The following is a 26044-nucleotide window of genomic DNA, read 5'->3' on the forward strand; positions in this document are numbered from 1 at the left end:
AAGACCAGGCTGGTCTTTCATCAAGGTGGGGCAGAAAGAGGCTAGAGTCAGACCCTGGGAAGGAAGGAAGACACATTCACACCAGCCAGGCCAGGGTGGACTTTGGCCCTCCTAACCCTCTCCCCCTCAGATGCCCTACCAGCCATGGGCGCCAAGTAGGGTCCCTGAGGCCTAGTGTCCCCAGGATCCTCCCTTCCAACGAAGGGGTTCAGGCTCCCCTAGAACTGGCGGCACCAGGCGGAGATGGCCTGTTGGAGGGCGGAGGACATCACCCAGAGTCCTCTGGCAGCCAGAACCCGGGGTCCACAGCAGCCCCTGAGCGCACTCACAGTCTGCCCAGACAGGTCCTTGTCGCTCGGGCGCAGGGTCCCGCTTCCGGCGTTGGCGGTGCCGCAGCGGAGCAGACCCCGGGCTGGTGCGCTGGGGCTGCAGGCCGCGGGGGTCCTGGGGCTGGGGCGGGCCGGGAGGCGGGCCGGTGCGCTGCGGGCCGCGGCCGCGGGGGGCGCTGCAGGGGCCGCAGTTAAGGCTCCGGCGCGGCGGGCGCGCGCGCTCAGAGGGAGCCGCTGGCGCCGCTGTCGTCTGTCGTCGCGCCGCCCGGGCTACCGGAGCCCAGCACGCAGTCCGGCCCTGCGGCCCCGCGGACGCCCGCCCCGGCAAGGGCCGGACCTGCACCTGAACACGCCCGGCGGGCGGGGTCCGGGAGCGCGGCTGCGGCATGGGGAAATTTCAGTCCAAGCACGGTGAGGTGCGGGCCGGAGGGTGGGCGGGGCGCGGACGGGCGGCGCCACTCACTGTCCTTCCCTCTCCCTGCGCCCGGGCCGCGCCGCAGCCGCCACAGCCTGCAAGCGGAGAGAGAGCCCCGAAGGTGAGCGCGGGGACCGCCCGGGCCGGATCCCCGGACCCCGAGCCTGGCGCGCGCCCTGCCTCGCGCTCTCGTCGGGGGAGGTGGCCTGCCGTCCCGCCCTGCGCGGTCCTCGGGGCTTGGGGTGGGCGCGCTGGCGGCTGGCGGCGCGAAAGCGCATCCCGCGGGGCTCACGGCCTCTCCTTCCTCCTCGGTGGGTGCTGCGTTTCCCGCGCGTCCGTTCGCCGCCCGCAGGGGACAGCTTCGTGGTGTCTGCGTCCGCGAGCGGCCGCAAAGGCGCGGAGGAGGTGGAGCGGCGCGCTGGCGGCGGCGTGGAGCGCCGCGCACAGGACAAGCAGGTAGGCTGTGACTGGCGAGCTGGGCCAGCGCCACTCACCCACTTCGCAGGGCCAGAGGAAGTGGTGCCAGAGTTGTGCCCTCTCGCCCAGACCCAGACTCAGAGGGTGCGACCCAGAGGGCTGGCCAGAGTAATGTCCACAGGCCCCAAAGAACCAGTTGCTCCCAACCTCCAGGCTGGGATCCTGGGGGAATGCGGCATTGGTATCTTCGGGGGGAAGCCAAGGCTGGGGATGGGCTGGGTCCCACCCCTCAGGCTGGAGAGCTGGGAAGGGCTGTGGGAAGGAACCAGGTCTGGATGGCCCCTGCTGGTGTTCTGAGAAGTTGGGTGTCCTGGGGCATCCACTGGTTATGGGGTCAGCTGGCATAGAAAAGAGGATCCCACTTAGAGAGCAGCTTTGCCTCCCATATTCCAGACGGGTGACCACAGGCCAGACAGAGAGGGTCACCAAGAGAATGGACAGCTGGTGAGCTATGGCCACCTAGACCACATGTGCAACTAAGGGGCTCAGGGGTCTTGCTCAGGATTCAGGTGCTCCTGAGGGCAGATAGTGAAGTGCTATGTCCGGGAGCAGAGGGCCCCGGAGGGGTCTTGGAAAATCAGACGTGTGTATTTGCAGAGCTGCAGGGAGCGGGCATGACTATCATCATCGTTAAGGGGAGCTGGGTCCTGCCAGGTGGCTGAGGACACCCTGGCCCGTTGCTGGATGCCCGGCACACAGGGAGAGTCAAAATACCCTTTTTGGAAGGGTGTTTTTCTGCTGGTTGATCAAAGAAAAGCTCTGGGTATTATTTGTGAACACTTCTGCTCAGAAACTAACACACAGTCGAGCTTGAGTTCCTGGGAGGGTCTTGTGCCGTGTCTGTGAGGGTAGGAAGTACATTCTGAGATATTTGCTGGGTACAGCAGAGGAACGTGGATGTCCTGAGCCTCTCTGTCCTGGGCGAGGACCTGGGCAAGGCTCTCTGGGCTGCTCAGCCCTGCTCTTGTCCTCACGGCCAGTTGGGTTTTCCTGAGCAGAATACTCGTGGCCAGATGGTGCCTGTTGACACCCTGGTTCTCAGCTGTGTCATTGGTTAGAGATGCAAAACTGGGGCTGGCTGGAACCTGGGACTAGCATTCGCCTGTGGCTGAGAGCTTGGTCTGGCCCCTGTCCCTTGGCCCTCCAGCCTGGGGACCTTCTCCCTGGCAGGCACTGTGGGCTCAACCCTTCGGGTCTTGAAGCGAGAGAATGATGTGTCCAGGATAAGACTGGGGTAGGATCTCCACCACAGAAACGTGCCTCCAGGGAGTGGGGCCAGAGGCGTGTGCTCTGGAAGATGGCAGTTCGTGTGGCCATGGAATCGCCTGGGCAAGGGCTGTGCTGGTCTTCAGGACCAGGGTCCTCACTTGGGGACATTTAAAGAGCAGTGTGGGGTCTGGCTACGCTGTTGCTTTCTGAACAAAGGGTCTGTCTGTGGTGGGAAGACAGCCTCTCAGAGTCCAGCACCGTCAAGCTAGATAGGCCGTGGCCGCCCGCCAACAGCACTGCTTACCCATGCCTGCAAGCCCCCGGCGGGCTCCAGCCTGCAGTCAAGACCCCTGCCAATGCAGCCCCTTGCAGCCACCTGCAGTGGGCGGCTCTTGGCCCAGGTCCAACGGGGCTGGTCCTCTGTCGGCCTCTGCTGCCTGGCCCGAGCTCGGCTGGGAGTGGCAGGCGTTGAATCCACGTCCTTCCGCCTCCCACCTCTGCCCTGCCTTTCCCATGGCACACCACGCTCCATCCATCACCAGGGACCTCCCAGGCAGTGTCCCCGAGGAAGGCCAGCCCTGGTTCTCACTGTACCCTGTGACGTCTGGCAGGGACCAGTGTGGGGGACCAGCATGGGGACCATGCTTCCTGGTCTCTGCCATTGCCTTATGGGCACTGTTCTGCCCTAGGAGTAATCTCATGGTCAGTAAGTGGGCATTCGTAACCCCACTCTCGCCTGCCCTGTCCCACCTCAGGGTAGGGGCAACTAACCAGGAGGAGTTGCTTCCACTAGGACCGTCCACAGGCCTGCAGTGTCCAGCATCCATGCGTCCAAGACGCTTGCGAGTGTTAGCACACCCCCGGCGGGTGGCCCACCCCTCCAGTGGCTCCCCACGCCATTCTGGGAAGCCATTGCAGGCTGGTCCTGGCAGGGCCAGCAGGACTTTCTGAGTGTCTCTGAAGGGCCAGGCTGTGAGTTTGCTGGTGATGGTCACCGAGGCATCTAGAGTGGTGTATGACATCAGGAGCAACTGAGGTGGCGGTGCCTTAAGGTTCCCAGCAGTGACGGGGAGGGTGGTGGCTTTGCCAAGGCGAGCTGCTGTGGAGCAGTGGCCCCAGGTTCTGTGCAGGAGCATCCCCTCACAGGGGTCCCCAGTTTGTCCAGTGCTACCTGAGACTGGTGGGAAACAGCTTGGCAGACAAAAATCACTGTCAACAACTGGATTTTTCTTATGAATTATTTAACACAGATTCCCTTAAGTGCTCAGCCTGAGAAAGGAGTGTGTGCTAACTCAGGGAGGCAGCTGGCCCGGGCCTCGTGTGTGTGTGGAGGAGGCTGTGGGGCCTGCGGCCTGGGGGACTCTGGAGCCAACCCCATCTGCAGGAGGGCAGGATGCAGCTGCTGGGCCTGTAGTGGGCAGCCTGCTCCAGGGCCCTCAGCCTGTTGTGTGCAGCAGGCTGGTGTGCTGCCAGGAGCCTGTCTCCCGTGGAGGTGGCCCTGTGGGACACAGGCCAGCGTGAGTGTGCGTGAACACCTCCAAGGCTGAGCTCTGTGTGGGGCCCAGGATCCACCTGCTCTGGCTCTGGCTTCCACAGACACCCACAGGTAGCTTCTGGAATCAGGCTTGGCCACTGTGGCTTGGCATCTTAGAGCAGTGAGAGTTCCCTGGAGCTGTCCCGGGGCCTCAGTGCCCATCTCCACAGCACTGAGGCCCTGTCCTGCTGTGCTGAGGGCCAGGCTGTGCTCCCCTATACCCGTTCTGTTCAGCAGGAGCCCCGCGCCTGTGGGATTCACAAGCCTTAGCCTTCTGCTCACCTGCACACAGAGCCTGGCCCTGCAGACCAGGGTGCGGCCTTGGGCCGCAGCACACAGGGAAGCAGCCCAGGCCACAGGTGCCCAGCAGGTTCCAGTGGGCTCCTTCCCCCCTTGTCCACTTTTGCAGCTGTGACTGGAGGCCTGGTCTCCCCTGGAGGACTTGCCTTTTTGCACATGGGGAGGGGTCCTGCACCGACACCCACCCTAAGCAGTTCTGGGGGTCAGGAGTTTTCTGTCCCTGCTACGGTGTATGGAGGTCAGCTTCCAGACTTGCTGAGTGGTCCCTGGAGTGACCAGTGTGGGGCGCTCACCTGCCCCTGGGTCTGACCTGTGTGGGGTGAGAAGCTAAAATCCCCCAGAGTGAGAGGAAGGAACCCGTGCCCCGCACAGGCTGCTGTTGGCCCCATGCATGTCCACGTGCCTCAGTGAGACCCCTGCCGCGTCCCGGTCCCTGTCCTCTCCTCGATGCGTGTTTGATACCCTTGAACTCTGCTGGATTCCTCCCTGGGCTGCTGCGGCCATGGGCAGCGATGTAAGCCCCGACTCGCACGGAGCTCCTAGAGCATTCCCAGAGTGGCTGCCGGGAGACAGTCCTGGCTCTCCTGGCTGCTGCCCCCAGCAGCCTTCCTCGCAGGGCAGAGGTACTGCTGCCCAGAGCCTGCTCGGCCCCTCCCCCGGCCCCGTTCACCCTGTGGGGACAGCTGCCGTGGGCAGCCCAGGTGGACGGAGCCGGTGAGCAGGAACCTGCTGGCCTTCACGCCGAGTCAGGGCTCCCCAGCAGGGTTTGACTGCAGACCTCAGTGTCGAAAGCGGGTGGTTCATCCCTCACTGCCGATGGGCGGCTGTCCGACACGGGAGGCTCTCTCAGTCAAGGAGAAAGTTCACGAAAGTTCACCTTGCTTCCTGCACGCCGTGGCCCGTGGCTGTCAGTCTGCACACTGGTAGAAAACAGCTGGAAGGTTCGAGTGGCCTGCTGCGCTGACCTAGGGACAGGCTGAGAGCAGGAGAACCAAACCCAGCCCCACAGCAGAGCACCGTCCAGAATTCCCAGCACCGACCAGAAGGGCAGCCGGGGGAATGGACCAGCAGGCCCAGGGAGGGGTCTGCAGGCGAGGCTGCTGAAGGAGGGACTGACACGTGCCCAGTCAGCAGGTCCAGGAGACTCGACGTGGTGAGGCGCGAAGTAGAACGAGACCCCAGAGGCCCAGTGGGCTGACAGACAGTCACAGTGCCGAGACCAGAAACGGGATGGGCTTGACTACAGCTCAGGCAGCAGAGTTCGCCCGAGGTCGTGCCTGAGACAAAAGGCTGGGAAATAACAGGAGCAGGGTCCACCACAATGGGGCTGTGCCCAGGGCCCAGCCCACGAGACAGGATCCAGAGCGAGTGTGGCAGACCGTCCAGGTCAGACCGCACCTGAGCCGCAGGCCCCAGTGCTCCGTGCAGCCCGAGCAGAGTGCAGGAAACCACTCCAGGGCTGCCCTGGTCGGCCTGCTGGGAACCTGTGGAGCAAAATCTCAGCCAGGGAGGAAAAGCCCCATTCGCACCGGGGCGGGTGGTGAGGAGGGAGGCCAGCAGGAAGAGAGGCCCGGCACCTCACACAACGATGCCCTAGGAGGCGCCCGGACCCCCAGGTCCTGTGGGAGATGCTGTCCTTTCCCCATTTGGAAAGGAGACTGAGGTGTGATGGGTTAGGAGACTGTCCCAAGTCACCCTGGGACAAGCCCTGGAGCCAGGTCCCCATGCAGGGACAAGCCACCAGAGCCTGTGTCCTGGCCCACGACTGTGCTGCCTTCTCCGTGAACTCCTGAGCCTATGCCACAGGTCCCCATGGGGCGAGGCGGTGTGGGAGAGGATGGGAGGGCAACCGCATTGATGTGGCCAACAGATGGTGGGGGAGGTAGTGCTGATGAGTGCCTCCAGCTGGGGGGCTGTGGGTGCAAAGGCCCTGAGGCAGGAGCGAGCAACACATGGCAGAGTCGGGAAGCAGCAAAGGAGTGGCCACCAACGCACGCACATTCCTCCTCCAGGAGCCACTCCAGGGTGCCTCCTCCTCCACCCCGGGAGGCCCTTGTCTGACAGGCATCTCAGCTGGACTGGGGGAGGGGCAGCAAGGGAGCCTTTGACCTACATGTGGGATGGAGGACTCACCCCATGGCGTTCTGGGGGTGCTGAGTGGGGAGGGGTGCCCTTTCTTTCCTCCCACTGACTTGTTTAAAATGTGGTTTCCTAGGAACCCAGGAGACTGGCTCTGTCCTTGGGGATGGGGTGTCTGTCAGCTTCTCCTGAGATCCCTGTGAGGCTGGAGCCGTGTTGATGGTCAGGCGTTGTCGGGCGTGGCTAGGCCTGGCCGAGGAGACAGCCACGTGTGGCGTCCTCAGGGCCGGCGGTGCCCAGCGGCCTCATGGGCTGTGCTGGACAGTGGGGCCCATCCCTGCAGTGGACAGGTGAGGTGGCAGGGAGCTGACCACTGCCCTTCCATGGACTGAGCCCTGTCTGGCAGAAAGGCCCAAGGCCAGTGTGGCCAGGGGACCCTGTGCTGGCCCTGCTCAGCGTACCCGTGTCATGTCAGCATGGACGCTGTCCTCCTGGTGGTAGGGTGGTGCCGCCCTGGGGCTCTGTGGGCCTGGCCTGGGGCTCCCTTCACGAAGGAGCGCGGCACAACTGTGGGCCAGAGCGGGAGGCAGCCTGGGTGCCACGCGTGCTCCAGGGTTTCTTGGGGAGCAGCAGGTGGACACTGAGCAGCTCAGGGTCTGGAAGGCAAGCTCTGGATGGAGGGCAGAGTGGCCAGGCCGGAGCGCCTGCCTCCTGGGCCACTTTCTCCGGCTGTCCCCAGCCCGGCGGCAGGAACAGTGAGTGCTCAGCCATCCAGCCACGGCCCGGCGCCCAGCCTGGTCTCTGCTGCTCTTCTGCGGTTGGACCCACCCAGCCATGCTGCGGCCGGGACTGCTGTGTTCCCAGACAGGCTGGTTTGTCCCGGGCTGGTTGGTGTGTGCCAGGCTCCAGGGACGCTTCTTGTCTTCACACGTGGGCCTTGGCTGCGTTCCTCCGTGGGTGGGTTTTGGCTTTCATTTGGCGAAGGAGCTTGGGTTTGGTCTCTGCTCCTTTAAGGCCCCTCTGGATGCAACCAGATGTCAGGGCCCTGGCACGGCCTCCCCTTTGATCTCCCACGGCCACTGCCAAGAACAGCAGGGTGCAGGGAGCGACTCTTGGGTTGTGTACAGGGTATGTTTCCACACCGCTACGGAGCGGCACGGAAGAAAAGTGGATGCTTGCTGTCCTTTTCTCAGCAGCACTGTCCCCAAGGCTGGTGCTGTGACCAAGAGCGGGCCTGTGGGGTTCAGGCTATGCCTGGCGGGGACGCTGGTGTGCTGGCGAGCTGCACCTTCTGAATCCAGAAGACAAAACGGAAGAGAGTGGCCTCTGGGCAGCTCCGCTGGAACAGGAAGCTGAAAGCTCTCCAAAACGAGGAGACCAGCTGTCCAGTGAGCTTCCCCTGCAAGTCCCACAGAGAGACCCTCCAGTCTGCACTTGAGGTGCAGTGCAGCCGGGCGGGACCGCATTTGGTGGTTTTGCCGCTCTGTGTGGGTGAGCTCAGTGATCGACCACCAGAGAGGGGCCACCCACCCGTGGTCCCCCTTCCCCATGGAATCATGCGTCGGTGCCCCGGCCAGAGGGGAGAAGGTAGGCCCACATCTGGCTAGGCTGACACCCAGCATCAGACTGAGGACAAACCTGCAGTGCTGGGGTCACAACCCGGCAGGCACGTCACAGCCTTGACCTGGACAGCAGTCGCACATGCCTGTGTGTGCCGACGTGTGCGCGGTGTGCCGACGTGTGCGCGGTGTGCCGACGTGTGCGTGGTGTGCCGACGTGCGCGGCCTGCGTGCCGAGCACACTGCGTCCCAAGCCAGGACCCCGCTTGAGACACCTGCAGCCCAGCCACACCTGGCAGAGGACAGCCTGGGCTCCTTCCTGCTCTTGCTGGCAGCCCGGCACGTCACCTGAGCCCCTCCAAGCCCAGACTCTGTGCCTGGTCCTTGCCCAGCTCTCGCTGACGCTGTTGCCCCCCGCGTCCTTCCCGTCTCACAGGTGGCCACTGGCCAGCCCCTCGCTCGCTCAGCAGCTCACTGCACTGGGGCCTGCCTGCTGGTGGGCATGGCCTGTGGGCACTGGGTACCCTGGGGTAGTGCATGGCTGGTTACCCCTACACCTGGGATCCACGTGTTTTGGGTGGGAGCATGTGGCCTACAGACCAGGGGTGGGCGTGGGGGACCCCCATCTTCCTCACGGAAGCCTCCGCCTGCTGAGATGTGGTGGGGACGGCAGGTGGAGGGAGGACCCATGCCCCTGTCTGGCGCGGGAGCTGCTTTCCGCACGTGCCGCTGTGGGCTGAGACCTCAGTGTCACCAAAGCCCGTGATTCGGACGACCCAGAAGTACAGCAGCAAGGCCAGGAAGAGCCCTCTGACTCTGCGCCTGCTGCGTCCTGGACGGACTCGGGTTTCACAGCCCCTCGCGGCCCCTGCTGCACACGTGCTGGAGTCATTTAGCCCGTACAGCGATGGGGTCCATCTGAAACTGCTCAGCTCTGGACGGAGACGGCGACTTCAAAGCCAGCTGTGGCGTTTCCAGACAGAAGCAGGGGAGCCCCTGGAAGCGGATCCGCCCGGCGCGCAGGCCTCGCCTCCGTGCCCGGGAAGCTCGCTGCACCTCGACCCACGAGCACGCGCCCACCCACCAACGGCACCATCTGGCCACACGCTGAGGACACATCTTGTGTCTGGAGTCCCTGCAGAGCAGCGAGGCTCCTTTGCCGTTGAGGGCCTGGGAAGCAGAGACCCAGGCCCGCGTCCCCTGCCTCCAGGGTTTGACAAGTTGGCACGTGTAAGTTAGTGCCCCTGGTTTAGTTTGATAAGTTGGCACGTGTAAGTTAGTGCCCCTGGTTTAGTTTGATAAGTTGGCACGTGTAAGTTAGTGCCCCTGGTTTAGTTTGATAAGTTGGCACGTGTAAGTTAGTGCCCCTGGTTTAGTTTGATAAGTTGGCACGTGTAAGTTAGTGCCCCTGGTTTAGTTTGATAAGTTGGCACGTGTAAGTTAGTGCCCCTGGTTTAGTTTGATAAGTTGGCACGTGTAAGTTAGTGCCCCTGGTTTAGTTTGATAAGTTGGCACGTGTAAGTTAGTGCCCCTGGTTTAGTTTGATAAGTTGGCACGTGTAAGTTAGTGCCCCTGGTTTAGTTTGATAAGTTGGCACGTGTAAGTTAGTGCCCCTGGTTTAGTTTGATAAGTTGGCACATGTAAGTTAGTGCCCCTGGTTTAGTTTGATAAGTTGGTGTGACATGGGACATCCACGTGTCCGGGTGCTCCTGATCTAGTTTGACAAGTTGGCACGTGTAAGTTATTTACCTCTCTGCATAATGGTGGTGCTGGGCAGGTGGTGGGTGTCCACTTGTACAGACAAGGAGTGGAGTCATCTACCTTGGCACCTGTACTCAAGCCGGAGCTGTTCATGGCAAGCTACTGCTTTACAAGATGCAGTGAGCCAGGGTCAGGCACAGCCTGCGAAACGCTCTTCCGTATGCCACGGGGTGACTCAGTGGCCTGCTCTTGACATCTGCTGTGCCCAGCCTCATCTGAGGACCCTGAGGCTCAGGGATTTGGCTGCTCAGGAAGTAGCTCAAGAAGGGGACCTACATCTGGCCAGTGGCCCTGGACAGGTTTTATAGCGATTGAAGCTCTCGACCCTTCTATTTAACCACAGTGGCACAGATGAAAGGGCATTTTCATGTAAACAGGACAGATTTAACTTAAATCACTAGTCATGGAGAGCACAGCGACTGTGCCCACAGGCACGTCTTCCCTTTGATCCCCTCTCTGTTCTGAGGCTGTCTGCATCCAGCTCTAGAATGTTGGGTGTCTTGAACTGGGTGTGGTACTGTCAGGGTGGGGCGCTGGCTGCCGTGCCCCAGATTGCTTCTTGTAGCCTTTTTGGTTATTGTAGCTTTGGTTGTTCCTGGTAGCCTGGGTTGTTCCTGGTAGCCTGGGTTGTTCCTGGTAGCCTGAGTTTTTCATGGTAGCCTGGGTTATTCCTGGTAGCCTGGGTTGTTCATGGTAGCCTGGATTGTTCATAGTAGCCTGGGTTGTTCCTGGTAGCCTGGGTTGTTCATGGCAGCCTTGGTTGTTCATGATAGCCTGGGTTGTTTATGGTAGCCTGGATTGTTCATGATAGCCTGGGTTGTTCCTGGTAGCCTGGGTTGTTCATGGCAGTCTTGGTTGTTCCTGGTAGCCTGGGTTGTTCATGGTAGCCTTGGTTGTTCATGATAGCCTGGGTTGGTCATGATAGCCTGGGTTGTTCCTGGTAGCCTGAGTTTTTCATGGTAGCCTGGGTTGTTCATGGCAGTCTTGGTTGTTCCTGGTAGCCTGAGTTTTTCATGGTAGCCTGGGTTGTTCATAGTAGCCCGGGTTGTTCATGGTAGCCTGGGTTGTTCATGGTAGCCTGAGTTTTTCATGGTAGCCTGGGTTGTTCATGGCAGCCTTGGTTGTTCCTGGTAGCTTGGGTTGTTCATGGTAGCCTGGGTTGGTCATGGCAGCCTGGGGTGGTTATGGTAGCCTGGGTTGGTTGTAGTGGGGAATGTCTCTGGAAGACTAACCCAGAGCCTGTGTAGACTGTTCTTGGTATGTGGTCTGTGTGTACACTTGTGTGTGGAGCTGGGGACAGGGCCTCGGGGTTGCTCTGCTTGTCCTTTCCCACTGAGCTCTATCCAGCCCTTCTGTCTTTCATGTCCACGTTGCCCATGCCCCCTGGGTTTATATTCTGGTCCATAATGCAAAAGCAGATGCTCAGATTGTTTGTAAGACAGAGTGGAACGTACCCCTGAACGTCAGCTATTTTAACTTCATGCTGGACACCCACGCGGAGGGCTGTCAGTGCCAGCCTGTCCCCTCACCCCTTGTTCTTACACCCTCCAGCTTCCTTGGCTTCCCACCCTTTCCTGGGAGCTGCTGTGTCCAGCTGGCAGTGGGGTCACGGGCGATGGACCCCTAGCTTTCAGTGAGGGCTGCTGGTGCGTGGTGGTTCTCAGGCAACGCATCATCTCTGTGGTCCCTGTCCTGTTCGCAGCCGTGGTACATCTGGAGACCTGCAGGATGGCCCTCCAGCCATTCTGGGAGGGGCTGAGACCAGAGGCGGTGGGGAGAGGTTCACAGTTCCCTGAGGGCAGGTGCCAGCGCCCCAGGCCAGGCCTGCCCAGCACCTGCCCTCCCAGCACACCAGTCTTGGAGGTGGCAACCGTGGGTGCTGCAGCCAGCTTGCTGGTACCAAGAAGCAGCTTAAAAAGACACAAGGGTCATTTGGGCTCAGCTCTGGAGGTTTGACCCATGATCCAGGGGGGCTCTTGCTCTGGGCCTGCGGCAGCAGGTCATGATGGGGACACAGCAGAACTGCTCACCTCGCCGGGAAGCAGAAGAGGGAAGGAGAGGCCAGGGGTCCTCTGCCCTCCAAGGACATGTTCCTAGTGTCCTCAGACCCCCCACTGGGCCCCGCCTCTTAAAGGTGTACCACCTCCCCAGGGCTCTGAGCTGGGGCCCCAGCCTTCACAGGTGGCCTTGGGGACAGCCCAGGTTGGACCTCAGCATTCAGCCTGGTGTCCTTGGTAACTGTGCTTCGTCAGCAGGGGACCCACAGTGCCCAGCTTATGCCCTGGGGTGGGGCCCCGTGTCTGCACCTGGTCCTCCAGGAAGAAGCTGAGCCCACAGAGGCCACACCTGGAGGTCCAGGCAGCACTCCACAGGCTGTTTTGTTTTGCAGAAAAAATTAACCAAAACTCAAATTTTTAGAAGTTACTGGGTTTCATCTTAACATCCACCTGGGACAGAGCCCGACCCTGTCCCTCGGGTCGGAACTCAGCTCAAGTGGACGCCGTGTGGTTAGTGTGTAGATGTGAGCAGGCTTCGCGGGGCTGGAGCCAGCTCAGTCCCAGGCAGGTGCAGGTCCGGGCATGTCAGGCTGCTGAGGCTGCTGACTAGTGCGGAAAGCGTACCTCTGACCATCAGGTGTGCTTTCTACTGACACGAGCTCTCGCGTGGTACCCAAACACACCCTCCATAGTAGCCTTTTCCTGACAGCCTGAGGTGTGGGGAGATGGGGAGACAGGGAGGTGCTAGGCACTCGGGTCTCGGCTGGTGATGGGTGTTATTGGGCGCAACTTAAGAACAGACCGATCAGCACTGCGAAGTCCAAATTTGAGAGTCTTCATTAAGCTGGCCGCTGACTGTCTCACACAATGCCCCAAAAAATGGCTATTGGGAGAACAGCCCCGACCACAGGGTGTAGGGGTTCTTATACCAAAAATCACATCAATCATAAGTGTCTGTTGCTATGATTCAAAATTACACATTAACATCATGAGATCATCGACAGAGGGGGAAGTGGGTCAGAATGACCCTTACCTAGGTACAAACTAAAGAACGGTTACTAACATCCACACAATCACTGTTCACATGGTACATTGTTTAGGAGCAATAGGAATCAAAAGAGAGCAATTCTTCACTACAGAGGAGTTGCCATTGTATATTATTAAACATGTCACACCAAGTCACTGATGATGGGCACAGAGGCTGGGTGTTCCCATAGGAGAAGCTTCTTTCCTACATAACATGGAGTCTCAGAGCAAAATGGAGTCTGTTTAGTCATTTCCCTTAGAGTCTGGCCTAGAACATTCTCATGGAGCCAGATCTGTCAGCCATCACAATGGGCAGCTTGCCCCTCTCCCCTGGAGGGCTCTTCCTGCCTGGGCCCTGCAAGCCAGCCGCTTCGGCTTCCATGAAGCCGTTTCTGCGGCAGGGGCCACGTGCCTGGTGCTTTCCCGGGACGGTGCTCAGGTGCCTCCCCAAGCTTCCAGCAGGACAGGCAGTCTGTGCACTGGGTAGAACCATCAGGGCTTCTCACAGCTGTCCTTTGCTCTCTCCTGCTGAGCCTCAGAAGGGCAGGCAAGAGGCCGGGTGTCCTCCCTGGCCGTCCCCCTGTGTGGGGCTTTAACTGCACCCTGTGCTCTGGGACGGAGGGAGGCCCACCACCACACAGAGGAGCATGGGCCCCGGAGGTGGTGCCGGGTGGCCTGGCAGGAGGGTGGCAGGTCGGGCTGGTGTCCCCGCATCCTTCGAGATGAGGAGGGCCTGGCTCCCGTGGTCACTGTGGGCAGGGTGAAAGTGCTCCAGGACACACCCGTGGGCCTCAAAGGCTTTGGATGGACAACACCATGGTGCCCTTCTCTCTGTCTCCAGGGACAGGTTCCAGCTGACCGGGTGCCTTGGGCCCTTGCTTAGCACCGTGTCTGCTCAGGGGCCCCCAAGGCTTTGCAGCCTAGAATAAAAAGCAGAAATGTCCAGAAGCCCCCAGGGCTTCTGGGTGCCCAGGGCTGGGGGCCGTGGCAGGGGGACTGAGCTTGCGGCCCACGACTCTGCCCGTTTCTTTTCCTCCTGCGCTTCATCTGCAGTTCCTGCTGAGCCGGCTCCATGTCTCAAGCTGCTCCCTTTTCCCGTGAGGGCCGGGGAGGCTCTGAGTGGCTCTCCTGCCTCGGGCCCTGCCCTGTGGCTCGCAGAGCTCCCGCAGGCTCTCAGGCACCTCGGGGACAGCTCTGGGGTGGGGGGTGCTCTTGCATTCAGGGGTCAGCATGGTGGGCTGGGCTCCAGGGCCATCTGGAGTCTTGCTTTGAGCAGCAGCTGAGTCCTGGTCCTGGAAATATCGAGGTGGAACTCCACGCAGCAGGGGTGGAGGTCATGCTGGGAGCGTAGAGGGCTGGTGCTTCTGGACAAGACTGAGACGCCCAGGAAGCCTGAGGCCAGTGTCCATTCTGGTCCTGGCCATGCAGAGCTTGTGCCCACGTCCTTCTGTCTGTCCAGCTGAGCCTCATGGTCACTAGCTCCTCTGCTTCCTGCAGGAGCTGCCCAGTGGGGACCCCAAGGATGGACCTTTCCGGGAGGACCAGGGTCTCCTAGAAGGTGAGGACAGTCCTGTGACATCCCCTCCCCGGAACTCACAGCATTGAAGGCCAGTGAGACAGTTGACACCTTCCAGCAAAAGCTATGGCAGCAGCCATGTGGCCACATGGCCACCCAGGATCCTTGCTGGACAGAAGTCAGAGGTTGGGCTGTGTGTCCCCCAGTGCTGTTGCTCTCAGCCTGGGGCTCCCCGGCCCTGTGTATGGGGACCAGGCTCCGTGGACCGTGACTGGACTGAGCCCCAGGCAGGCGTGCAGGGCCTGTGGGGTAGGCATGCAGCAGCAGGGTCACTGCCAGCATGCATCGGTCAGGGGCAGTTCTGCAGAGAGTGACAGTACTCGGGCCACCTGCCCATCAGGTGTTGGGTGAAGGTCTCGGGGCTCCAGGACCCCCTGGTTGGGAACTCAGGTTCTGAGCACCTTTGCACCTTCCCAGCTCAAAGCTGGGTGAGCACTGCCCGACAGGCCCAGGGCCCTGTCCTGAGGACAGGACTTGTGAGAGCCAGAAAGTAAAGGCACTGTAGCCGCAGGGCCTGTCTGTCCACTCCCAGAGGATAGAGGGTCTGCTTGGGCAGCCTTGTCTGCAGGTTCTGGGATTGAGGGCTGTCAGGAAGCCTGACACCACAGAACCATGCTGGAGGCCCCACGAGAAGGACCCTTGTGGGCAGAAAGGCCCAGACCTTCTACAATGTCAGTGGACCCTGAGCCAAGAGCATGCTTGCTCCCTGGGAGCCACTGTGGGCAGCAGGGCAGGGGCAGGACGTACCTGGCTGTGGCTGACCCTGAGAGGCCCCCCCTGCCTTCCCTGCTCATCTCTTGGTATCCTTGTTCCAAGGGTGGGCTCTCAGCACAGACCCACCTGGGAGGGGTCAGTGGCTCGGGGAGAGGCGGGCGGCCGTGGCTCTCTCTGGCCAGTCCCCATCCTCCTGTCCCCTCTGTCTCCAAGTCACCTACCTGGGCTGGGCCCCTTCCTCATGCCTTCTTGTTCCCCCCAGTAGCTCTCCCCTCCAAGAAGGCCGAGGGCCGCGAGTGCCCAGGACAGCTCTTCGGCGTGGACGCAGGGGAGAGAGCGGCGAATCGCGAGGGCTTGCGAGGACTGGGCAGGAAGCACCTGAATATTGATGTAGGCCTTTGCTGCACTCCACAGGGAGCGCCTCTGGGGCCCGGGTGGGCAGTGGAGGCCCTGGTGGGTGGCCGTGGGCCTTCCAGCCCAGCTCTCCTGTAGTCCAGCCAGCACAGGCCCCTAGGCGGGCTCCTGTGTGCCGGCTCTGGGCCCCTCGGGGAGGCCATCCCCGTGGACTCAGCCGGGCCTGGCTGAGGAGGCAGGAAGTGGAGGAGCCTCCCTAGGCTGGTGCCCAGCCTGCGGGGCAGGTCAGTGGGGGCTGGCGATGGGGCCTCGTCTCCCTGTGGCTCCCTGGAGGGGAGCTGGCTGTCCACCCTGGTTTCAGGTCGATTTCTGGCACTGGCAGACTTGGCCGTGGGCGTGGCCTCCTCATCCTAGGGGACGCTGGGCTCATGAGCAGGCACAGGCCACAGGGGGACTGAGCGTGGCACCAGGTCCACCTGAGGGCTGGAGCAGGCAAGGACGAGCTCCTGGCTGCCCACCAGGAAAGAAGACCCCTGGAAAGGTCCCCGGGAGTCACGAGCCCCTGTGTCATGTGCCTGCAGAAGGCCCAGGCTGTGGGGCATGACGCAGGTCCCCAGTCCCAGCAGTATTTCCTGTCCCTGTCCCTGCATGCCACCAGCAGGCCCTTCAGTGTGATGTCTCAGTGGAGGAGGACAACCGCCAGGAGTGGACATTCACGCTCTATGACTTTGACAACAGTGGGAAGGTCACCAGGGAGGTAACGTGCCTGTGCCTGTCCGCCGGCCACCAGAGGGCGCTCGGGCGTAGCCTGTGGGATCTGGAATCAGGCTGGTCCAGTAGGCAGAGGGACAGACGGACACGCCAGTCCCAGAGATGGGGAGGCAGCTACAATGGAAGTGGAGAGGAGAGGCTGGGACCTTCCCTCTGGGAGGTGGAGGCAGACCCGAGGGGCCCGCTGCCCGTCCTCGGCTGGCCTTGGAACCAGGTGCTCTCGACTGATCCTTCCTGGCCGAGCCTGGCACGGTCTGGGTGCAGCTGCGATGCCCTCAGCCGAGCCTGGGCCAGCAGCCTCTGCAGGGCGGCCAGGTGCCAGGAGTGACCCCCACCTGGCTGAGCTGTGAGTCTGGGATCCAGAGGCCTCTTACAGTGGCGCAGGGGACAGGGGACCTGAACTTGTGAGAGGAAGTGGAGCTCTGTCTGCCGAGCCCTTGGTCAGAGCGCTGACTCCAGGACGGCAGGGTGAACTTCCGCCACTGAGGCGCCCCTGGGCTGGCTGAGATCCCGCCTGGGATCTGGATTGATGGAGCTCGGGTGCTGGGGCAGCAGGGTGGCAGTGTCCCCTCTGAGGTCGGCCTTGCCCGCCCCAGGACATGTCCAGTCTGATGCACACCATCTACGAGGTCGTCGGTGCCTCCGTCAACCACTCTTCAGGCAGTAGCAAGGCCCTCCGTGTGAAGCTGACCGTCAGCCCTGAGCCTGCTAGCAAGAGGAAGGAGTGTCCTCCCGCCAGCCAGGGTGAGGCCCTGGGCCAGGGGGTGCCCACAGCACTGGCCCGGGCCAGCCTCGGGGACAGGCCACCAGGCCCCACTGTGCCCACGGGCCCCACACCCACGCCCTGCCCACTCCCCAGTGGCCCTTGCCCCCTCGTCCTGCCCGGCACAGTGCGTGACCCCGGGCCTCCATGCACGCCCACTACCCAGCCCCCGAGCAGCGTCTGTCCCCAACTTCCTCAGGGTCCTGAGCAGGGCCTGGCCCCCCAGACTCAAGACTGTTAGGTCAGTGAGCAGAGGATGGCCAGCAGGGGGGATGTGTGGAGTGAGGGGCACCTTAGTGCACAGTGAGTGCATGGGGCAGGGTGCACGGTGGAGAGAATGGGCAGGTGCAGGGCCAGCCAAGTGGGAGAGCTCCCATCCCTTTCAGACTGGGAGCCCAGCCGCAGCCGGACAGAGATCGAGCTTGCTGAGGACGCCCGGGTGGCGGACAAGCGGCTGTCTGCCCACCTCAGGTGAGAGGCCACTTCCTGCAGGCCTCCCCGGGGAAGGCCCTGGGTGGAGGCTGGGCTGAGCACCCCAGCCTGAGGGCAGGCGAGGCTCTGACGGTGGGCGCTGGGGTGCCGTGCCCCCGCCTGGTCACTGCACACCTCACTGGTTCCAGTGGCCAATCCTGGAGGTGGCAGTGGCCACAGGGGAGCGGAAACACCCACCATGCACTGCCTGAGGCTGAGGCTGAGGCAGGTGACATCCTGGATCCTGGCAGGGCCACGGGCGAGGGGCTGTGGGCCTGGCTCCTCAGGATGGTGCCCAGACCGCTTGTGCTGCCCCTGGGCCGTGGGCGCTGGTCAGGACACCCAGGGCCCTTGATGCTTTGCCGTTGCTCCCTCGTCAGAGGAGTGAGGCTCCGGCTGGGGTGCTGGTCAGGCCCCTCCTCTCTGCCCCATGCAGGAGGCCCAGCACGGAGCCCCAGCCCTGCCCCGTGCAGGGGCCCTACTGCGTGGACGAGAACACCGAGCGCAGAAACCACTACCTGGACCTCGCTGGGATCGAGAACTACACGTCCAAGTCGGGCCCAGGTCGGTACTGGATGTGGTGCCTCTGTGAGGGGCAGGCCTAGAAGAGGGCCCTGGAGCCCCCCGTGGCTGAGGTCAAGGGTGTCCCACCACCCAGAGGACCTGGGCTCACCCTTTCCACCAGCCAGAGCCTGCAGAGCAAGGCAGTACATGTCCAGGTGTTCATGGTGTGCATAGGGCCAGGGGAGAGGCCAACCTCGGGTGGATCCAGGAAGCCCTGCCCAGTGCAGGAGGGGAGGGAGTTCATGGCAGAATCAGAGCTCCCTCAGAAGCTGGTGCAGCACAGAGTGGACAGCAGCAGGCCTGCCCACTGCTGGCTCCTTCTGCCAGCAGCACCTCCTGTGGCCTTCGTCAGGTTACATGCTGCCTGGACCCTGTCCTAGAGGCGCCCTGGGTCCCCTGACTCCCCGGAGTCCTGGAGCTGACTCCCCAAGGAGTCCAGGCTGGGCTTCAGGACCTGTGCCAGTCTGACCACCGGCCTGGCCACCGAGCCAGCCTTGGGTGGGACCTGACGCAGAGCTCCCACTGTGGACCCCGGGCACACGTCACTTTTAGGAAGGGGAGACGGGTCTGACCGCTGTCCTGGGCCTCACGTGGGCCCACCCTGTCCCTGCTGCAGGGCTGCCGGAGCAGGCGAGGCAGGCGCCGCAGGGCAGGGCCGCACACCTCCAGAGCAGGTCCCACTCCCAGGGGCCGGACACCCACGCCGCGCATCACCGCAGGTCCCAGGTGCTGACCGACCACACCGTGCCAGTGGCCGAGCCCATGGTGCGGGTCCTGGACATGCAGCCCCGGCTGAAGGGGCAGGAGAAGCAGTTCCTCAGGTCCCCCAAGGGTCCAGGGAAGCCACTGGGGCTGGCGGTCAGCAGCAAGCCGGGGAAGGTCCTCAGCTACTACCTGCCGGCCACCCCGACCCCTCAGGCCACGCAGGATGGCCCCCACCTCCCACAGCCCCCTCCACAGCCCCCACCACAGCCCTTCGGCCACAAGCGGCACCGACAGAAGGGCAGGGAGGGCCCCTCGCCGCTCAAGGCCCCGCACAGCCAGCCTCTGGTGGAGCCGGAGGCTGCGCGGGAACTGCCGCCCATGCCGGGGGCCGAGGCCTGCGTGGCTCCCATGGTCCAGCGACATGAGCACCAGCACCAGCACCAGCACCACCACCACCACCACCACCACCACCACTTCCTGCCCTCCTAGCGCTCACCCCGCCCTGGGCCCCGCCGCTCGAGGCCCCGCCACCCCTGGGCCTCCATTGCCCCCGTCTCGACCCCACACCCAGCTCCGGGTGTCAGGTGGATGCCATGGGCGTGGCACCAGGACGGGCCTGGCTCAGTGCCGCGTGGACGGGGTGTTCGACGCACTGTCCTGACACGCGCTGTTCTGTGACCATAAAGCCACACTGCACGCAGGGAACTCCCTCACTCGCTTTCCTCCCTGCGTCCGAGGTGGGGCCGGGCAGCGCGGGGTCTGCTCAGTGGCTCCTGGTAGGCCCTGGCTGGGCTTCGCCTGGGCGCATCAGGCTGTCCCTGGTGCGAGGCCAGGTGGAGGGGCATGAGAAAGCCCCCGGGGGCCCTTGTTCTCCGTGAAGTCGGGCACGGGGCCCTGGGCATGCCAAGTGACCTTCCTGCACAGGTCGCAGGGAGAAGGGTGGCCGCCAGCCTCAGCCAGAGACGCCAGTGCTGGCCAGGGAGGCGCTGTGGCAGTGCAGCCCGGGGTCCCCAGCACCCCGGGTGGGCCTGGGCAGGGAGGCGCAGGGTCGGGAGGTGTCACACCCTAGCAAGCGGGAATGGACGCAGGGGTCAGCTGCGTGGCACTCCCAGGTGCCTGCCCACCAGAGCAGGTGCAGGAGGACGGGAGCCCGCTGCAGGGGAGCTGGAGTCTGCAGGGTCCGGGCTTCCTCTCCTGGGTTGTTTTAAGAGCAAGCCCGTTGATGCTCCGCTGGCCCCTGGCTTTTCCTCCAGGCATGAGAGAAGCATGTGCTTTGTAATGCCTCGTGCCCCGTACCAGCAGCTTTCCAGAGCGCTGCGGTCAGTGCGTCTGCACTGAGTGGCCACAGGTGCACCCAGTGGACAGGGTGTCCACCTGGGCTTGTGCAAGGTTGGGGACTTGCTGCACAGGCAGGCGTGCGCGCCACGTCAGGGTTGGCTCTCCCACCGTACTGCTGGGAAAACCCCAACCAAATTGCAAACCCACGTTCAGCTCAGGATACAGGAACCCCGAGGCCAGGGGCTGCTGCATGGACCTTGGCTTGTGCAGGGAGCTGGGCTCCTGGCCAGCAGGGCTGGTTGGAGTGTTGGAGGGGCTGTGTCCTCCTCAGATGTTGTAGTTTCAAGAAAGCCCTGGGGATTTCTGGGGCTGGGGTCTCCCCCGAGCTGTGCCACAGGCACCCGCCTCTGGTTCCTTGTGTTGGCCACATCCTGAGGTTCTCTGCAGCAGCCTGTTCCAGAACATCCACTTTCCACACCAAGCAGGCCTATCGCATGGACATCTGGGCCGCGGACAGTGCTGCTGTGAATGCAGGGACTGTTCCAGGAGAGCCGGTGACCCACGGGGTGACCTTCAGAGGGCGGCACCAGGAGAGAGCCAGTGACCCACGGGGGACCTGACGGTGTCAGAGGGCGGCACCAGGAAGTCCGTGCCAGCGTCCCCACTCCTCTGCACCCCACACCTTGCCATAAGCCCATCTGCTGCCCTCTGGCCAGGGCTTTCTCTGGTGCTCCAACCCACATGCAAACCATGGACTGAGTGTGGGCTCCTGGCAGTGCTGCCTGTGTAGCTGGATGCCAGCTGCCTCCTCCTGCCCAGGCAGGAGATGACCCGAGCCCCCAAGGCTGGTCTGGCTGACCAGTCCTGCAACAGCCCCTCCAAGAGACGGGAGGATGAGCACATTCTCCAGCTCCTTGGTTTTATGCTCAGTGAGACGTGAAACTCTCCAACTCAGATTTCATAGGACTTTATTCTACAAACAAAATCATACAAAGACAAGGAATCTAGAAAAGGAAAGTGTGGAATCGATTTTGATGGCTGCGGTGACAAGGCAGAGATCACAAAGGAAAAGCAGGCTGGGGCGCAGCTCCAGTCCCGGGCTCCCCCGGCTTCCTGTGAAGGGTGCCGCAGCCTTGGCCTTCCCACACAGGCCAGCCCCTGCGGCTCTGCTCCAGCCTGCCCTGGGAGGCCGGTGAGCGGGCCCTCCCTGCCCTACAGTGCCTCTGTCCTGACCTGGGCTCCGTGGAGGGCTCTGTTCACTAGGGAGCCCTGGAAACCAGTGATGGCCCAGGGCCTGGGTGGGTCCTCGCAGGAAGCAAGGTCTTACGACAGTGGGGTCACCCCAAGGCCCCGGGGTGTTTAAATAAATAAATAACCCACGCAGCGGCCAGCGAGGCGGAGTGCTGGACAACCGCAGCCTGCAAACACGACTGACCTAGGAAGCAGAAAGCTCCAAGGTAAAGTGCAAACCCCGTAGGGTTGATGAGGGCGCCAGGCCCGCTGCTGCGTCGCCTGCAGAGGCACAGCCCCGGCCAAGGGCGAGCGGGGACAGCACTCCACAGGCAGGGCCAGCCACCGCGGCCACCACACTGGGGGTCTCTCCTCGCACCCCGCTGCTGGGCACGACCTGCAGCAGACTCCCAGGGCACAGCGCCCTTGGCGGCTGGTCCCAGGCACAGCCCCGCTCAGCAGGCGCCCCCGGTGTGGCCCCCACGCCCCCACCAGCACCCACGTGGCCCCGCGCGGCTCCTTCCGCACTGCTCGGTGTTCAGCGGGGGCTGGGAGGCGGTGGGAGTCCCGCGGCCATGTGCCATTCTGCCCTCGTGTCAGCGACACGTGAAGCCACAGCCACTGGACAGTCCAGCTGAGGGGAGGCTGTCCTGGAGGCGGAGGCTGGGCAGCGGGCAGGGGCCCATCCAGGATGCTGGGCACACGGCGCTCTCCACCCTGGACGGACACGGGGGTCTTTCCAGTCACCTGCTCTCCCTCTCAGGACTTCCTAGAACATTTTCTGCTTGGAGGAAGCCCAGGTGGTAGCTCTAGAAACTTCTGTAGGAAGCCAGCTGCAGCATGTCAGGCGGCCTGAGTGACATCCTGGTCAGTCTGAGTCCTCACCCCACCCAGCAGCCCACGCTCTCAGGTGTTAGGAGTAGATGGTGATGACCTCCCGACCGCCGCCCCTGACCAGGAGCACCCTGTTCAGCCCCTCGGTCAAGACCTCGAGAAACTCCATGTCTGGGTGCAGAGTTAAGGCCAGGTGGGTCTCACCTGGGCTGCTTGTGGGGGACACACTTTATTACAGCAGATTATACCCAGGAAGGGGCCAGGACCAGTCAGAGAAAGACCGGGTGCAAGGGGTGGGTTGAGGGCCCCAGGGAGCAGGAAGGACAGGGAGGGGCTCCTGCTCAGCAAAGAGAAGGAAGCGGAAGTAGCCAGAAACCCCAGACCTCAAACCTCCACCAGTGCCCAGATCAGGGCCGGCACCCAGAACCCAGGGTCTCACACACAACAGCCAGGCAATCCCTGGCCCAGAAACCTATATGTCCACCCCACAGAGCAATCTCGAGGAGTCCAGCGGGACCCCTGCACCAGGACCTGCATTACCAACAGCTGAACTGCTGAGTCGTGGTCAATGGACTTGAGCCTTCAGGCTCGGGAGCAGGCCTCTCATTGTCCACCCTCCTGACCAGGAGCAAGCTGAACCTCAGAGGGTGGCCCAGGGTGCCCGCAAGCAGGATGCCCCACCCCAGCTTGGGGATGCAGGGCTGGCACCACAGGCAGTGGGCACATACTGGGGCCAAGGGTCTGCTCAGTGTGGGTTGTCCTATAAGCACAAGGCCAGGCTAGGCAGCCGCTTCACTGACAGACAGAACGGGACAGGCCTCACTGCTGTGTGGGCAGGTGTGGGGGACGCCACCCTGCTGGGTGGGCCCTCAGGCACAGCCTCTGCTCCTGCTCACTCCTCACCCTAACTCCTTCATGGGCCAGTCAGAGCACTGCGAGGATCTGCCCCTGGCCAGGCCCAGTGTCTACACTGCCTGCTGCAGCCCAGCACTGAGCCTAACGGGAATCAAGAGCACACCGCCAGGCAGCACTGGCCTGCCTGCTGGCTCGAGGGCAGCGCTTCCTCCAAACTCCTTCGGGAACCACCCCACCTACCAAGCCTGTTCTCAGGTCCGGGTCAGCTGCAGAGCCAGCCCACTCCCCATGTCCATCCCAGGCTTCCACCAACCCCAGGGGCAGTGCAGTGGGACCATGTGGTCCGGCATGGCCCTGCCCACCTGCTTCGAGGACTCTGGACAAGAGGTGGACAAGGCCCAGTCAGTCCCTCACCCAGAAACCACCCTGCTGTGCCCACCTCCCTGCAGGCAGCACCTCAGGAAAGGATACAGTTCTCGTCCCCCTGCCGGTTTTTGGGGGGCCCCGGCATGTTCAGCAGGACCAGCTGGGCATCCTGGGACTTGCTGAGGACCACGCCGTTCAGCTTCACAGCTGTGTGCATCCTCCTGACATTGGACTGGTCCCTGCAGGGTGTGGGGCGACCATGGGCAGTCAGCCTTCAGCCCGGCTGGCCCCTGAGGGGTCTAGGGGCCAGCCCCACTGGAGAAGCGCCTGGTGGTGGGCCAGGGTGGGCTGCGGCGTTCCAGAGCAGGCATCGCTGCTGCCCAGGTCTCCAGCAGCCATGCGCGAGGCCGGGGCTACAGGTGCACCCACATGGCATCTGCAAAGCAGAGCTGCAGGCAGAAGCTGGTCAGGGGGCAAGGGCAGCGGCCATCCGGAAGGGCACGGAGTGGGCCATGGGCCCGCGCCTCCTGCGGCTCTGACACCACCCGTGAAATCCCGGCATCCCTCCCGACACGGCGCAGGTGCCTCCGGGCCAGCGCTCAGCATGGAAGCCACCCCCGCCCTGCGGCCCCCACAGTGCGGCTGGGACTTGGCAGAGAATCTGCAGCCACCACCTGGACCCCTCCAGCCCCGGGCGACGCTGCGTGGAGTGGCTGGGGGACGGGTTTCCGGAGCTGGCAGAGCCGGCCTGTGCCTACTGCGCAGTCTCTGCCACTGAGGGCCAACGCTTCCGGGGCCGTGCTGCATCCCTCAGTGTCTCTGATGGCCAGGCCCAGGGTGCCATGTGAGTCTGGGGCACGGCGGACTGTTGCACACTGGCACATGCAGGAGCCCACAGAACAGAGGCCTCAACTGCTTACCCACATGCCTCTACCCAGGGGCAACAGTCCCTTCTCCAGGTCGCCGGGGTCAGCCACCGGCAGGACTGGCACTCCCAGAAGCCACCTGGGGAAACCCTGCTGCACAGCTTCCTGCCTTGGAGTCTGTGTTCCTGACTTCTGTCTGTCTGGCCCACCAGCTGATGCTGTCACGGGGTGAAATCTGTGGCCAGCCCCAGTTAGCTGCAAGCACGGTGTCCTGCCCTCTATAGCCTTGTGCACAGAGGTCATTTGTGCCCCAGACACAGAGGGACAGGCAGGCAGAAGCCACACGCAGGGTCAGGGAAAGGCCCCACAATGTCACGTGCTGGCACCTCTGATCAGCTCCACCCTCAAGCCTAACAGACCCGCGTATGACCAACTGCCAGAGGACACAGGGCTGCAGTCCTCCCTTCTCCCTCCTGTTCAACTTGACAGGATCATAGATGGTCTTCCTGAGGCTCTGTGGAGGGCCTCCAGGATGAGGACCCGAGTCCAAGGCCCCAGGAGGGCAAGGTGTGCCAAGGGGCCTGTGGGGTGAGGACCTGAGTCACATGACCTCCGCCTCAGAGGCCAGGCTGGGTTCTTGGGGACGTGTCCCATGAAGGTCGGAGGGCTGGCGTGGCCCTACTGCCCTGTGTTGGACAGCACCTGCCTCTGCGCCCAGCCCGACTGCGCACCCACAGCAGGGAGCCCTGCAGGGACGCTGCGTCTGATGGAAAGAGCTCTCCAGACCGGGGCCCACGGCCAGACGGCACCCGGGGGCAGAGGAGGTGGAGGCAGGACCACACAGGACACGGACGTGCACACACACGCACACCAACACGTGAGCACACGCACCGGACACACACACAAAGGTGCTGGTGGACGCAGCAAATGTCTGACCACCTCACACCCAGGCTGACCCAAAGGGGCCTGACCGTGACCTTCCAGAGCATCCTGACCCTCCCCGGCAGAGGCGAGCCAGGACTGGATGGAGTCTCTGCGTGTGCGTGCATGTGTGTGGAGGGCGGGCCCCGTGCTCCACACCTGCTCTGACCACCGCCTGCGCACCTTCTGCTCGGAGGGCAGGAGACACGGGCTCCCGCACATCTGCAGGCCTGGTCCCCCGCCACTCGGCCCCTAACCTCTCCGGTGCACGGCTGAGGTGCCCTGTCCAGAGCTCAGCTTTGACACTGCCCTGGGCACCACCTGCCTTAAATACAACAGCCCAGGAGGCTACTGCAAAGGGGGACGGGGATGGACAGATGGGCGGGGGGATAGGGGCAGCCCCAGGCAGGTCCTGCCAGGATGGCCCTCGCAGACTGGCAGCCTGGAGCCCAGCTGTGGGCTCCCCACCTAAGTCTCCCTGGCCCCGCTCCGGCTCTGGACCTGGCCCTGGTGCTCCTCGAAAGCCCAACCTCAAGGGGACTCGATCTACAGCCTCCTCCCTGAAGGTGAAGGACGCTCCCTGCAGAGCCACCTGGCCCCGAGGGCATGGGTGGGTTCACCCTGTGGGCAAGCACACGCCCGCCCTGTGCTCAGCGCAGTCCACCCTCGGGCTGCCCATGGCAGCCCTCAGGGAATGATGTCCAGTGTGCCCAGGGCCACTCTGAGGAGTGGGCTGCGCAGGACACGTGGGGGCAGAGCACAGACATGCAAGCGACAGGACCTCGGCGGTCCAGCAAAGCGGGTGGACTTACAGGTTTCCCCATTCTCTAGAGGAGGAGAAAACACGAAGAGCACATTAGTGCACAGAACCCACGCTGGCCGCGCCCAGGCCGCACCCCCTCTGGCAGACGCTGACCCTGCCCTTCTTTGGGGCATCCCCCACAGGGCCTGGAAAACCCCTCTGCCTCCCCCAGGGACCAGACCTGAGGGTCAGCGCCACCACTGCAGACAGCCAGGCCACGGCTGGACGTGGGACTGAGCCATCCTGCACCCCCGGGACCCACTGCAGCCGTAAGGACGACGGCCGTCC

The 26044-nt window shown here is 63.0% G+C and overlaps 2 protein-coding genes across 8 annotated transcripts in view; one reads left to right on the plus strand and one right to left on the minus strand.

Moving 5' to 3' along the window:
• Positions 1–595: 595 nt before the first annotated feature.
• On the plus strand, positions 596–22111 carry Nkd2 (NKD inhibitor of WNT signaling pathway 2). Of its 7 annotated transcripts, none has more exons than XM_047554827.1 (10): positions 596–740; positions 830–865; positions 1097–1200; positions 14184–14244; positions 15239–15366; positions 15989–16087; positions 16698–16845; positions 17251–17335; positions 17748–17899; positions 18516–22111. In XM_047554827.1, the coding sequence occupies exons 1-10, from the start codon at positions 716–718 to the stop codon at positions 19091–19093; spliced, it is 1416 nt and encodes a 471-aa protein (XP_047410783.1). In that variant the 5' UTR covers positions 596–715; the 3' UTR covers positions 19094–22111. The 7 variants fall into 7 exon arrangements, with proteins under 7 accessions (XP_047410783.1, XP_047410786.1, XP_047410784.1 ...); XM_047554830.1 differs by having other exon boundaries at positions 17772–17899; XM_047554828.1 differs by having other exon boundaries at positions 15992–16087.
• Positions 20834–26044, minus strand: part of Slc12a7 (solute carrier family 12 member 7) — a 44992-nt gene continuing 39781 nt past the window's right edge. The window contains exons 23-24 of the mRNA XM_047554826.1: positions 23273–23406; positions 20834–22117 (exon numbers count right to left, since the gene is read on the minus strand). Coding sequence (XP_047410782.1) covers positions 22026–22117; positions 23273–23406 — 226 coding nt within the window. The 3' untranslated portion in view covers positions 20834–22025. The remainder of the gene's footprint in view (positions 22118–23272; positions 23407–26044) is intronic.

This window comes from Sciurus carolinensis, chromosome 6 (genome assembly GCF_902686445.1).
Source record: "Sciurus carolinensis chromosome 6, mSciCar1.2, whole genome shotgun sequence".
In the NCBI taxonomy this organism is placed as follows: domain Eukaryota; kingdom Metazoa; phylum Chordata; class Mammalia; order Rodentia; family Sciuridae; genus Sciurus; species Sciurus carolinensis.

Coding starts and splice junctions, on each gene's coding strand:
- Nkd2 (XM_047554827.1), top strand. CDS start 716: ATGGGGAAATTTCAGTCCAAGCACG. Junction 1,201..14,183: donor GCCGCGCACAGGACAAGCAG/GTAGGCTGTGAC, acceptor TGCTTCCTGCAG/GAGCTGCCCAGTGGGGACCC. Junction 15,367..15,988: donor GGAAGCACCTGAATATTGAT/GTAGGCCTTTGC, acceptor GCATGCCACCAG/CAGGCCCTTCAGTGTGATGT.